Below are 13,853 nucleotides of genomic sequence, written 5' to 3'. Positions count from 1 at the left end.
CGTTGAGGCGGAGTGGGTGGATGCACTATCATGATCTTTAAATCATTATGTGTGTGCGGACTGACATTTGTAAAAATGGGCAAGCTTTCTAAATGGGTCAGCGGTGAGACAAGTGGGGCTGGCAGAATGCAAGAGTCTGTTTGGGCTGGTTCCATCAGTGGAGTATGCATTATTTGTCTAGTTAGTCCCTCCTTAAGTATCGGGGGCTTGGCCAAACTTGAGTTGTGCAAAGCTGCTTTCCAATCCGTAGTCATACTGATCAAAACTTCCGGTAAAGATGACAGTTTGTCCACCAGTGGTGTGCAGACGCATGTTCAGACGTATGCAGGTGCTGTGGTATCTGAGTGTTGCCCGCTTTGTTCTGTGGCTATTAACGTCACTTCTATTTTAATGATGGAATTAGCTAGTACATGTATGTTAGACTTCACTTCCTTGGCGTGGTCCTTTTAACTTTTTGCCTCTGTTTCCCAGGTTGTTGATGTGTGCTGGACTCTGTTTTTGCTGTTTTTGTTACTCTGTGCACTTCCACTGCTAACCAGTGCTAAAGTGCAAGTGCTCCCTTACAAAATGTGTATGTAATTGGTTCATCCATTATTGGCATATTTGATTTACTAGTAAGTCTCTAGTAGAGTGCACTAGAGGTGCCCAGGGCCTGTAAACCAAATGCTACTAGTGGGCCTGCAGCACTGGTTGTGCCACCCACATAAGTAGCTCTGTAATCATGTCTCATACCTGCCACTGCAGTGTCTGTGTGTGCAGTTTTAACTGTAAATTCGACTTGGCAAGTGTACCCATTTGCCAGGCCTAAACCTTTCCTTTCTTACATGTAAGGCACCCCTAAGGTAGGCCCTAGGTAGCCCCAAGGGCAGGGTGCAGTGTATGGTTAAGGTAGGACATATAGTAATGTGTTTTATATGTCCTGACAGTGAAATATTGCTAAATTCATTTTTCACTGTTGCAAGGCCTGTCCCTCTCATAGGTTAACATGGAGGCTACCTTTAAATATGATTAAAGTGTAGATTCCCTTTGGGAGTGGATAGACATGTGGAGTTTGGGGTCTCTGAGCTCACAATTTAAAAATACATCTTTTAGTAAAGTTGATTTTAAGATTGTGTGTTTGAAAATGCCACTTTTAGAAAGTGAGCATTTTCTTGCTTATACCGTTTCTGTAACACTCCCTGTTTGTGGATTCCCTGTCTGGGTCAGTTTGACCGTTGGGCTGGTTGCACTTCACACTAGACAGTGATGCAAAGGGAGCTGGGGTGTAATCTGCATTTCCTGATGAGCCATCTGTGCTAGGAGAGAGAGGAGGAGTTGTCACTCACACCTGAAAGGGCTATGCCTGCCCTCACACAATGCAGTTTCCAACCCCCTGGTGAGTGTCTGGGGCCTGGCCTGGGCAAGGCAGGATTTCACATTCAAAAGAGACTTTGCTTTGAAGTAGGCCTACTTCAAAGGAGAAAATGGGTATAAGAAGGGCACCCAAAACCACAGATTTTAGAACACTTCTGGAAACCAAGAGGAATCTCTGCCTGGAGAAGAGCTGAAGAGCTGAGGAAGAAGAGCTGCCCTGCCTGTGACTGGTTCTGCTAGAGTAAGAGGGCAAAGACTGGAATTTGTGTGCCTTCCATCTTGTGAAGATCTCTAAGGGCTTGATTTAGAGCTTGCCTCCTGTTATTTGAAGTCTCAGGAACAGCAAAGACTTCTCTCTTCCAGCACCTGGAGTCTCTGGAGAAACTCCTACTCTGCTCTGTCGTGCCCATCCAGTTCCTGGGACCCTGAAAGGAGAAGCTGGCAGCCTCAGAGGAAGAAATCCACACAATCAACGCTGTGCGGGGAAATGATTGACATGCCTCCGATCTGCAGCTGAAACATTGACGCGCTGCCGGCTTCGCGGCTGAAAATTGACGCTCATCTGCAACGCGACTGGAAGAATGACGCACAGAGCTGGGAAAACGCCGCGCAGCATCGCTGGTGGAGGCTGGGGAGATCGCAACCCGCGCTGCGTGGTTTTCAGATCATCTCGCGGCTGGATTTCAGACGCAAGTACCGCTGGGTGTGTAAAAACAATGCAAGGCCTGCCCGGACCTGAGAATGCTGGCCGGATCGAAGCATCGCTCTCCTGCAGAGAGAAGAAACAACGCGCCCGACCCGACGAAAGGAGAAACGACGCAAGGTCTTGCTTGTGAGTGGAATCAACGCATCGCAAGCCCTTTTTGACTCGCCCGTGCGGAGTTATTTTTGATGCACCCAAGGTACATTTTCATGCCACCAGTGTTAGTGTGTGTTTAAAACTACATGAAGACTCTTTTTGCTTTTTAATTGATAACTTGACTTGTGTATTGTGGATTTTGGTCGTTTTAGTCTTGTTTTGTGTAGATATATATTCTCTATTTTTCTAAACCTGTGTTGTCATTTTATAGTGTTTAAATTAAGTTACTGTGTGTGTTGGTACAAATACTTTACACCTAGCACTCTGAAGTTAAGCCAACTGCCCGTGCCAAGCTACCCAGGGGGTAAGCAGGGGGTTAGCTGAGGGTGATTCTCTTTTACCATGACTAGAGTGAGGGTCCTTGCTTGGACAGGGGGTATCCTAACTGCCAACCAAAGACCCCATTTCGAACAATGTATTAAATCCAGTTGCATTTCGAGTTTTTCTGATTGCCATGTGAGGGCACTGATTGCGGCTGTCCAGGTAGTATTGATTGAGGCCAGTAAATTATTGTGGTCTATGTTAGTTTGAATTGCCAGAGGGATTGCCCTCATCTGGGCATCAGTTAAGTCCAAATGACTCATTATCTGGCAGGTGGCATGGGATGGCGCTGGTGCTGTAGCTACTGCAGATCCTTGCTCTGGCAGTCGTCTGTCTGCTTTCTTCTCCAGATGACACTATGGATGTGCAAGCCAGCGGCTCAGATGATCCCCCCCCCCCAACATAGTCAGGGCGGGCTCTTTCCAGTAGCGGGCTGCTTTTTTGCAGAGTCGGGACAGCTTTGACGGTGGCTGCGGCTGCGGCTGCCGTCCTAAACTCCCAATCGTTTGAAGCAAACGCTGAGGCTGTTTCAGTTAGCAGGCTGGTCTGGATGGCATCACCGGCATCACCACCGTCATACTCAATCCAGTCTTTGTAATTGGTGTGGTCTGCCTCTGTCGCTAATGTATTATCTGTAACAGTGTTTGATGATAATTCTATGATTGTGCCATCCTTTGGGAGGATGGTAATTGATGATAATTGTATGATTGTTTCATCTTTTGGCTGGACCGATCCATATGGCCCCCAGTCCTGGCATGTTGACGAGCAATGGTTGGCAAGATTCTTGATGCTTGGGTAATTCCCAATAAAAGTTAAACCTGATGTTTGATCTAAATTTGGTAGGATTGATTTCTGTACTTTTTTGTGTGAAGAATCTTACCAGCCGCCCCTAGATGGTGAAATAATGTTCAGCGTCTGAATCCAGGATAGTTTTGAAACTGCAAAAGTGTTGTTACAGGAAGGTATAGTTTTCCTTCCATGCTATAGCAACACAAACTGGCCATAAACGTTTAATGCAGAACCAGAGTTTTGTGTTGATAGGAAAAAAGCAGAAGTAGGACCTGCACATAGGCGTGTGTTCTTTCGTGGCAGCTGTCTTAGTGGTAGATTCTGTCATTTTTAATTACTGTGTGATGAACACTTAAGGGATCTAAAAGTGTACACTTTGTATGTAGTAGTTTTACTAAGCATGTATGTAAGTTAGAATGGCACATAAAAAGTCACTACAGTTTTTTTAAAAGTGCGTTTTTATGTAGTGCTTCTAAACTTTTAAGCACCAAGTTTGTTTAAAATGGGACTGTCACAGGGACTCCTGCACCCCACACAAACTCCCCGGAGTACGAGTATGTGATGCGTTTGGTACTGGCTGCGCACAGTCTTCTTTGCTTGTGAGTGCTCGTCGAACAGAAATTGAGAGACCGGAGGGAAATCGGAAAATAAAGAAGGGGCCTGGGATCGGTGGAAAAGAGAGAGCCGTGTCATCAAGAGGCACTGGTGGATGGTTGGAGGGAGGATCGGGAGCAGCAGCAGGGAAAGTGGGAGGGCAGGGCGGCACTTAAGCATCAACAAAAAAATAGAAAAAAGCCTGCTCTGGGGGTGTGTGGCTTACACACACACACAAATACATTTATTGATTTGTGTACAACATGCATGTATGAGATAAAGAATGAGATAAAGAACTAAGGGCCTGATTACAACTTTGGACGAGGTGTTAATCCGTCCCAAAAGTGACGGATATACCACCAGCCGTATTACGAGTCCATTATATCCTATGGAACTCGTAATACGTCTGGTGGTATATCCGTCACTTTTGGGACGGATTAACACCTCCTCCAAAGTTGTAATCAGGCCCTAAATGTGCGTTAATTCAATCAAGAATGCTCAACTCTGGATTAGTTTTCTGCCTTCGTTAATAGCAGTTCAAGATCTTCTCCAGTTTAGGAAACCACTAAAAACTTGGCATTTTCCTATAAATTGTTCCAGATTGTCCTTATGGTCTTTGTTCTAGGAGGCTAGCGCCAAGAAACCTTTGAGGTTGCAGTTGTAAATATTTGTTCATTGACGTTCTCTTTATCATGTCAACTAGGCCCACATGTATTGAAGTGGGAGGCAGAAGGGTACATTGAAACCTTTGATAGCAGGAGGTGGGGAAGTTCTACTTCTCTAGGGAGGAGCCAAATGACAGTCTTTATATTAACAATTAGTAACAAAACTGTACTACGCAGCTAAAGCTGTCTGGAGTTGGTCCTAGAAAGGGACAGGTCAGGCCTGCACTTTTGGCACAGTTTACACAGATTCGAGCCTTCTGCTCCTTTTTGTGGCATGCATATGATTATACTGTATATGTACAGTAAAGAGAGGTTCCTAGTTTGATCAAGTGTGCAGTGGTGTAACTTTCCCCATTTTGTTCTTGTTCTTCCCTACAGTCCCCAGTGACCTGACCCCGGAAGAACAGCAGGAGCTGGAAAACATCCGACGTCGGAAGCAGGAACTGCTGGCTGACATACAGGTGAGAGGCTAGAGGAGGCAGCAGCTTCTAGATATTACTACTACTACTACTACTAGGGAGAGATACCCAACATTCAGGTGAAAGCTGAAGAAACTGTGGGGAGATGTCGGGCACACATGTCACAAGCAAAACTGATTAGTGCACAGAGTGGATATATGAAGAGCCAAGAAGACTTGTACAGAGTCATTGAGACTTTGGGAAACACCAGGCATTTGAAAATGAGTTAAAACAGTAAAGTAAGTACTAGATGACAAGAATGGGGAAGATAGGAAATGAAAAGAAGCATTGTTTATTTAGAGGTTTTACACATCTCTTGTGTATTAACACGATTTCCAGAAAACTGAGAAGGATATAGTACATAAAACAAACATTAGAACAATGGAAACTGGTAGTGTGGAAACAGAAAACCTGCAATAAGAGTTAGAAACGGTAGCATGTGAAAATGGTTTACTTTTGGCGCCAGGATTAGTAGGTAGCTTGGACAGAATGCTAGATACAAAAGAACAGAGTTTTAAGTCACCTGGGAGGGAGCTCCAGTAGGGAATGCACCCACCTTGCTCCAAAGTAAGGTGGATGCAGTGCTTGAAACTTCTTGATTATTGGTGTTTAGAGACATAGATCATTTTGTCTTCTGAAGCTTCGTAGAGCACTTCAGATAATAACAAGTTTGTCAAATAAGTTGATTGAATGGCCGGTCTTCTAGGCGTGGATCTAGTTTGATTGGGGAGTCAATGTAATTCCTTAAGGGTGAACAAAATGTAATTAAACATTATTGAAGATGATGGTAATATGGTAGTTCAGTGAAGGATTTCCTTCCTGGGGGCAAGTATGTTGCCAAAATCTAACCGAAAGATGCATTGTCGAGAAATCAAGCACAGACAAACTGGAAGAATGTGGATGAACTTGTGTTCATGTTTGGATGGGAGGAGACATGAACAAAGTTAACTGCGACTTGACAATGAAGAGATGTGACTGAAAAGCTGGGGAAGAGGAAGCTGAAAGCATAAGTGACAGACATGCGTAACAGATAGCGTCAGTGACATTAGCACTACACCCAGCCTTTTATGCAGAAGGCTTCAGTTTCTCTAAACATACTTCAAATAAGAGCTCATTGTCTCACAAAAATCAGCTCTCTTACAGGAACTACACTGTGTAACAGCATAATTCTTATATGGGTCAATACATTTCTTTGTGTGTACGTATGTGTTTGTGTGTGTGTGTGTCTAGCATAACATTACCACTTTAAATGTGTATGGCTTGCCATATAGTTCATATCCAGATAGTGTTTCCATTGTGACTTTTGCAGTTTTCAGTTGGAATGCGAGACACCTTTAATTCACAAAAATATATAGCAGTTAAATAATTACATATTGTCCACACACTGAACAATGGTGTACTATAGTCCTCTTATTTGAACAATTACTTTTCACAGTCTTCGTCAGTTATGTAGTGTTCACAGCAGAAACATTACATTTTCAGTCCAATTTAGTGACTTTTGGGCATTGATGGTTAATCCATGTTACAAAAGTGTAAAAATTACCATCTACCTGTAGTCATTTTTATTGAACCTTAAGACAATGAGTCAGATGTGCTGCTGGTTTCAGATAATTGGGTAATCACTCTCACGCAGATTGTGTAATTGCTTGATCACTGAAAATGTCATTATCTTGTGAGAGGGTATTGCCACTTCTTTTCTTGCCTCTTCCAAAGCCACTTTGGAGGCCCAGATGACTCCTCAACAAAGTTAAGTTACAATAAACATACTTGTAGTGAGAAAATGGGATAAAGTAATAAAGCAGTTTCCAGATAAACACCTGAGCAGGAGTGCCGTTTGGCTCATTTTATAAAAGCTTATAAGAAAGCTTTTGGCCACTTAAGGGGTAATTCAGAGATAACTCATGGGAATTGTTATTTAAAATCTGTGCCACTGCTGTCGCAACCCCCAACATGCTGCAGGAGCCGGCATTGCTACCACCCATAGGGAGCAGCTATTTATGCTCCTCCCTCCGGGTGGGAGCAGTATCTTAATCTTGAAAATACATATAGTAGATCCCAGAGGATAAGGTAGCTTGGGCCCGAAAGTAGCTTGGGAAGGGCATGCTCCCTTCCCCTTCTAAAATACTTTGGGCCCTGGGGGATAGGGGATAGGGTCCTTGGGGCCACAAAACAGTCTAGGGAAGGGGGCACACATCCCCGACCCAGTAAAAATAATAATTGTTCCTCCCAGTCCAAAGGGCCCTAGCTCACCCCATGTATTTTTTTTTAATATAAAAAAAAAGGCTTTCTTTTTTAATTCAGTTTGCGATGTTTTGAGATCTGTCGGCTCTATGGTGTGATATATAATTTTTTTTAAACTTTAATTTCTCCAAGCCTACTGAACGGATTTAGAGCCAAACACAAAGCACGCTTTCTGTCAAATTTGGTGTAAATTATTCAGGGAGTCGGGCTGTAGCAGTGTCTGAAGTTCCTATGGAAAAATGAAGGGGAAAACGTGTTTTGGGACTCCCCGTTTTCTCTACCTTGTTTGATTGATCACCCCAAAACTTTCCCTACACAAACTAGTGCTTTTTGAGAATGTTTTGTGGAGGTTCGTCAAACGGAGCCAAAGTTATTAGCAACCCAAAAAAATGCATTTCCTAGTGGAACACAATCCTAACTATAACTTCCCAGTTGTGACTGTCATGGTAATTTTTTGGGACATTAACGTTTATATTAAAAACAAAAGAATTTACAGTAAAATCCACTGGAAGACCTCACCGTGTAACAGTATTCTTCATGCTAACTGCGGACATCCTAAAGCTTTAAAATGGAGTGTGCCATTTGGAGAATTGTTCCATGCTAAGTGAATTTGTTCAAAATTGGAAGATTTTGAATGCCAGGCAGGGCAATGTTAGCACGTTTTGAACAGAGAGGCCATCCATTTGATGATCTTCATAATGCTTTACTAAGAGCTAGAGCAAAAAGTGACCGAAATACGAAAAAAGAGGCAAAGAATGTTCATTATATTATGGATTACAATACAAAGCCTCCTGAATTAAAGAGAATCACAAGGAAGAATTGAAAACTCTTATTGGGTGAACATCTTAAAGAAATCTTCACTGATCACCCACAAATCACCTGTAGGAAAGTGGCTTCTGTGGGTGACCTGCTGATGGAAAGCCAAATGCCATCTTTAAAATCCACAAAAACAAACTAAAACAAACTAAAACTGGCTAACTAAAGATTGTCTTCTGGAAGTAAGTAACATACAAAGCTTGTGAATATGTGGTGAACAAAATGACATATAAAGTATATAACAATAAACAACAGAAAATCAGTGAATATATCACATGCAAAACAGATTGTGTTGTTTTTGTGCTACAATTTGCCTGCAATAAAAGCTATGTGGGTAGTACAACCAATAACGTCAAATTTAAGATTCTTCAGCATATATGTGCCATAAAGAACAGGGATTTTTTCATAACCTATAGCAAAACATTTCTAGGAGAAACACAAAGATAACCCAAATGAATTAAGCTACTCTGGGATTAAACACATCGAAAAAGGGGAGATAGTAGGCAATCATGACTTAAAATTAAGAAGAATGGAATCCATACTAATTATACTCATGGAAACGGAGGCCTTTTTGGTCATTACGTGGATGCAGAACTACATTTTCATTTGTAAGGTAACAGCATTAAGTATGTGGAATGAATACAGCTATGCCTCTCTGTCTTGAAATGTGGCTTTTTGAGATTAATGGACAATGACAAATGGAAAAAAAAAACATTTTATGGATATAGGAATTGAAGAACATCTGATGTATTTTAATGCTTTAGGGCAGAGGTCTTCAAACTGGGCGGCGGGCCCCCCTAGGGGGGCCTCAAGTGATCCCAGGGGGGGCCCCAGACTCTGGCCAAAATAAATATTATACAGATAACAGGCCTTTGTTTTAAGCAGAAGCATGTTATTGCAGTTTAAAAAAGGTAACAGCACTTAACTGCAATGTTTAAATAGGTTTAGACATATTTAAACATTGCCATGTTTATAAAATTATTGTGAAAAATTCTGAGGGGGGCCCAATGATTTTTATTTTTCAACTGGGGGGCGCGGCATTAAAAAGTTTGGAGACCTCTGCTTTAGGGTGATTTTGTGAAATGAGATCTGACATGCACCTTATTGTCTAAAGCACTTTAGCATCATATGAGATGAGGTCTAACATGCACTTTGGCAATCAAGCACGTTACCATAGACACCGTCAAACTATGAGAAATCATAGTGCTTTTTAGGGTTTTGTAATACTCATACTTGTATATGTATGGGTTTACGGATTGAGAGTATCTGATCTATACTGAATGCTTTAGGATGATTACGTGAAATAAGATTTAACATGCACTTTACTGCCTAAAGTACTTTAGCATTGCATGGGATAAGATCCAGTATGCACTTTGGCAATCAAGCACTTAAGCACAGACACTTTTGAATTATCAGAGATCATAGTGCACTTTAGTGCTTCATAATACTTTAGCCTGGACGTACCTAGACTATAGGAAATCGTCATTTGAAATGATATAAGTGGATTAGGTGATTTCCTTGACCTGTCTTTAATCAAAAAAGTTCTCGGTAGTGCCTGAAAATATAAGTATTATGTTTGCATCAGTATTTTATCAATCACCTGTATTTATTTAATTGTAATCTCATGAGGCTCTTAACAAAGAATTTTGGATAGTGATTAGTAAGTGTAATTAGATAACCTTGTGGTTCCGTAATATGTACGAGGAATTCCGAGTGAAAAAAAAAAAGTAGGTTGTTGTCATACACGCTGGATGGGTCGTCTCACCTGTATTTAACCAGAACAAAGAAGAAAGGTTGACAATTGTAGAAAATAGAATCCTAAAATAATTGTACTAATAGGCTGTCTGCCAAGTCTAGTCTCCTTTCATCTATTATCTGGGAGGAATTGTAATTTTATTTGGGAGGGATATAAAGGTTTTTTTTGTACTTTACAGTGACCATGAGTTTCCCTAATAGACGTATTTGTCTCAAACTGTTTATTGTTGGACATTTCTACTTTTGTTATTGTTTTTGGGGTTTCACATAAAATAAACATGAAAATGCAGGAATAATACATGTAAAAATCTTGGTATTAGGAGTCCAACACAACAACAATAAGAGAGAGTAAGGTCCAACAAAATCATTGTGAAGGGGGCTCGTGATGGATATTGCTTTGTATTTAGTCTAATCATTCTAGAATTTTTTATTGTAGAAATTGAGGAAGGACTTTGAAGCACTATGGGGGTCATTCTGACCCTGGCGGTCGGTGATAAAGCGGCGGCCAACCCGCCAACAGGCCGGCGGTCAAAAAAATGCAATTCTGACCCTGGCGGGAACCGCCAACACAGCCCGCCGCATTAACACTCCGACCGCCACGGCGGAACAAACAAACAGCGCGGCGGTCACCGCCAACAGCCAGGCGGCAGACAATGTACCGCCCACCCTATCACGACCCACCAATCCGCCACCTTTTCCGGGGCGGGAGCACCGCCGATAAAAACACGGCGGAAACAGACATTTCCAATGGAAAACGCTCACCTCGAGACACTCCACGCGGAATCCGGACAGCATGGAACCCGAATTGAACATCATACCTGCTCTCGTCTACCTGCTCATCTACCACGAGTACGAACTCCGGCGCAGACGTCAACGGTGAGTACTGCACCTACGACACACGGGAGGGGGGAGGAAGAAAGGTTACGGGCATATACATATGCGACCCCCCCACCCCCCCAATATGTACACACCAATGCAGAGCAGGAAGTCACAGTGACACCACACAAACACCCTTAAAAAATACAATGACACAACCAAATTTGGAATAAATTTTCATGTTAAAAAAAAGCACCTGGAAATAATTGAGCAACCGTGAAAAATATTTACAAAAACCAAAAATATATACACATCAGTGTATCACTGAAGTAACAAGTCCTGCACATCCTACGAATCTAACATGTCCGTGGGCCAAGGTTCTGCGAAACAAGGGCAAAGCCCACACACGAGACCTGAGTCCTTTGGAGAGAACACTGCAGGGGCATCCGATGTCAAAACTACAGGCACCTCAGGGGGAAGGGAAGGGGGGGCCACCACAGCCACATGAGTCCACGACGCCAGATCCACGAGGAGCCATCATGCCCACTGTACCATCCTGGGGAGTGCAAAGCCACAGTCTCTCAAGTCTCTGCAGTGGGTGGGTTGCCCACTGTACCATCCTGGGGAGTGCAAAGCCACAGTCTCTCAAGTCTCTGCAGTGGGTGGGTTGCCCACTGTACAATCCTGGGGAGTGCAAAGCCACAGTCTCTCAAGTCTCTGCAGTGGGTGGGTTGCCCACTGGACCATCCTGGGGAGTGCAAAGCCACAGTCTCTCAATGTCTCTACAGTGGGTGGGTTGCCCACTGTACCATCCTGGGGAGTGCAAAGCCACAGTCTCTCAGGTGGATTACAGAGTCCACTGGTCAAGGAGGAGGCATGGTGGGCACAGTGAACCATAAACAGTGCCTGAGACGGCGGGACCCAGCGCAGCGGTGCATGACATGGCGATGTCCAGCGGAGCGGTGCTTGACAGGAAGGGTCCAGCGGAGCGGTGCTTGACAGGAAGGGCCCAGCGGAGCGGTGCTTGAGACGGCGGGGCCCAGCGGAGCGGTGCTTGAGACGGCGGGGCCCAGCGGAGCGGTGCTTGAGACGGCGGGGCCCAGCGGAGCGGTGCTTGAGACGGCGGGGCCCAGCGGAGCGGTGCTTGAGACGGCGGGGCCCAGCGGAGCGGTGCTTGAGACGGCGGGGCCCAGCGGAAATAGCAGCATTCCCTATGTGATGGAACAGCTACAGAGACAGCGTGTGTGGCTAATAGGTGACTCTGGTTACCCCAACCTGCCGTGGCTATTGACCCCAGTGAGGAATCCCAGGACCAGGGCAGAGGAACGGTACAATGAGGCCCATGGGCGTACTAGGAGGGTGATTGAGCGGACCTTCGGGCTCCTGAAGGCCAGATTTAGGTGCCTGCATATGACAGGTGGATCCCTAATGTACTCACCAAAGAAGGTGTGCCATATCATCGTGGCGTGCTGTATGCTCCACAACCTGGCTTTGCGACGCCAGGTGCCTTTCCTGCAGGAGGATGGTCCAGATGGTGGTGTTGTAGAAGCCGTGGAGCCTGTGGAGAGTGAAGAGGAGGAAGACTCTGAGGACGACACAGACAATAGGGACAGAGTGATACAACAGTATTTCCAGTAACACCCAGGTAAGAATCACCCACGCCATTTCACAATTGCTTATAGCCTCCTGCATCTGTACTTTCTGTAGTTCCCCACAGATGTTTTTCATTAATTTTTGCCTTTCCCTTCCCTTCTCAGTGCCGTCTGACTCAGTACCTGACTTCTGCTTGGTTCGCACATGAAATACAGCGTATTGACATTGGTATGTTGTCATGACTAATTGACAGAACAGAAATTGAACAGTAATATGTAATACATTTGTTAATAATACAGCATGACTCAAAACAGATTTGTGTGCAAAATGTGATTTATTTACAGTGCTAGATATCGGTACATGTGATTCTAAGGGTGATGGGTGGGGGTGGAGGAATATCCATGGCAGAGTCCAGTTCTCAGTCTCACAGGTGCATTGTTCTTTTGCCTGTGGAAGGATGGAGCATAGGCAGTTCATGGTTGGACAGGGTGGCAATGTGGGACAGTGGGAAGACTTGAGGGGGTATGTCCTGCTGGCGGGGGTCTTGACATCCTACTCTGTCTTTTTTTTTGGTCTCAGGCTCCTCTTACGGGGTGGTTGTTCTTCAGCAGGAGGTGGGGTTCTGGGGGGCTGTCGAGGTGTTGGGACCTCCTGTCCACTAGCGCCGGCGGAGGTGGTAGGCTGTTCCTGGTCCGGCCTAGTGACAGGGGCCCTGTGTGGTGCACCATGGTCCCGCAACGCGTCCTCTATCCTCAGCTCCTCCCTGAACCCCATGTAGTGTTCTTCCTGCTGTGCCTGGATCTCAGTGAACCTGGCCAGTACCGTCGCCATCGTTTCTTGGGAGTGGTGGTATGCCCCCATGATGGTGGTGAGGGCCTCTTGGAGAGTGGGTTCCCTGGGCCTCTCCTCCCCCCCCTGTCGCACAGCAGCCCTCCGAGCTGCCCGGTTTCCCCCGGCCTCTGTCCCCTGGCCGGTGTGCCCGCTACCACTGCCCCCAGGTCCCTGTTGTTGTTGGGGTGTTGGGTTAGCCTGGGTGCCCTGTAGTGGCGGACACACCGCTGATTGAGCTGTCCTAGAGACAGAGGCATGGGCCCGCTGGGTGGGAGCTGTGCTGGTGTTGGCAGAGGGGGTCGGGTCTGGTGTGGCCTGTGGCTGCCTGAGGGGAACCGACTGCCCAGAGGTCCCCGATGGTCCGGGCTGATCATCAGGTTCACTGTCGACAGAGCTGCTATCCTCAGTGTGGGCCTGTTCCGGGGGTGGGATGGACACTTCTGGACCCTCCTGGCTGGTGTGTTGTCGTTCGGGTCCTGCATGGGGTAAGAGAGTTTGGTTATTGTTTCTGTGTGTGCAATAGCGTGCGTGTTATGGGTGCCCTTGTCCCCCAGTGCAGGCATTCCCTTGAGGGAGGTGTTGTGAGGGTAGTTAGGGAGGGGGGGGGTTAGTGCAGTGCTCATGCTTAGGTGATGGGTGCCCATGATTTGTGTTGGCATGCAGGAGTTGGTGTTGGGATGGGTGGGTTGTGCTGGTGAGACATTGTCAGGGAGGATGTGTGCTGGGGGTTTGGGAGTGAGGGTGGGGGTGTGGGTTGGCATG

At 45.3% G+C, this 13,853-nt stretch overlaps 1 protein-coding gene across 3 annotated transcripts in view; it reads left to right on the top strand.

Annotated features, from left to right (window-relative positions):
* Positions 1 to 13,853, top strand: part of CYTH1 (cytohesin 1) — a 670,960-nt gene that overhangs the window by 181,722 nt on the left and 475,385 nt on the right. For all 3 annotated transcript variants that reach the window (XM_069199671.1, XM_069199670.1, XM_069199672.1), the window contains exon 2: positions 4,960 to 5,042. In XM_069199671.1, coding sequence (XP_069055772.1) covers positions 4,960 to 5,042 — 83 coding nt within the window. The remainder of the gene's footprint in view (positions 1 to 4,959; positions 5,043 to 13,853) is intronic.

This window comes from Pleurodeles waltl, chromosome 7 (genome assembly GCF_031143425.1).
Source record: "Pleurodeles waltl isolate 20211129_DDA chromosome 7, aPleWal1.hap1.20221129, whole genome shotgun sequence".
In the NCBI taxonomy this organism is placed as follows: domain Eukaryota; kingdom Metazoa; phylum Chordata; class Amphibia; order Caudata; family Salamandridae; genus Pleurodeles; species Pleurodeles waltl.
This window is presented reverse-complemented; position numbering and strand designations above follow the sequence as displayed.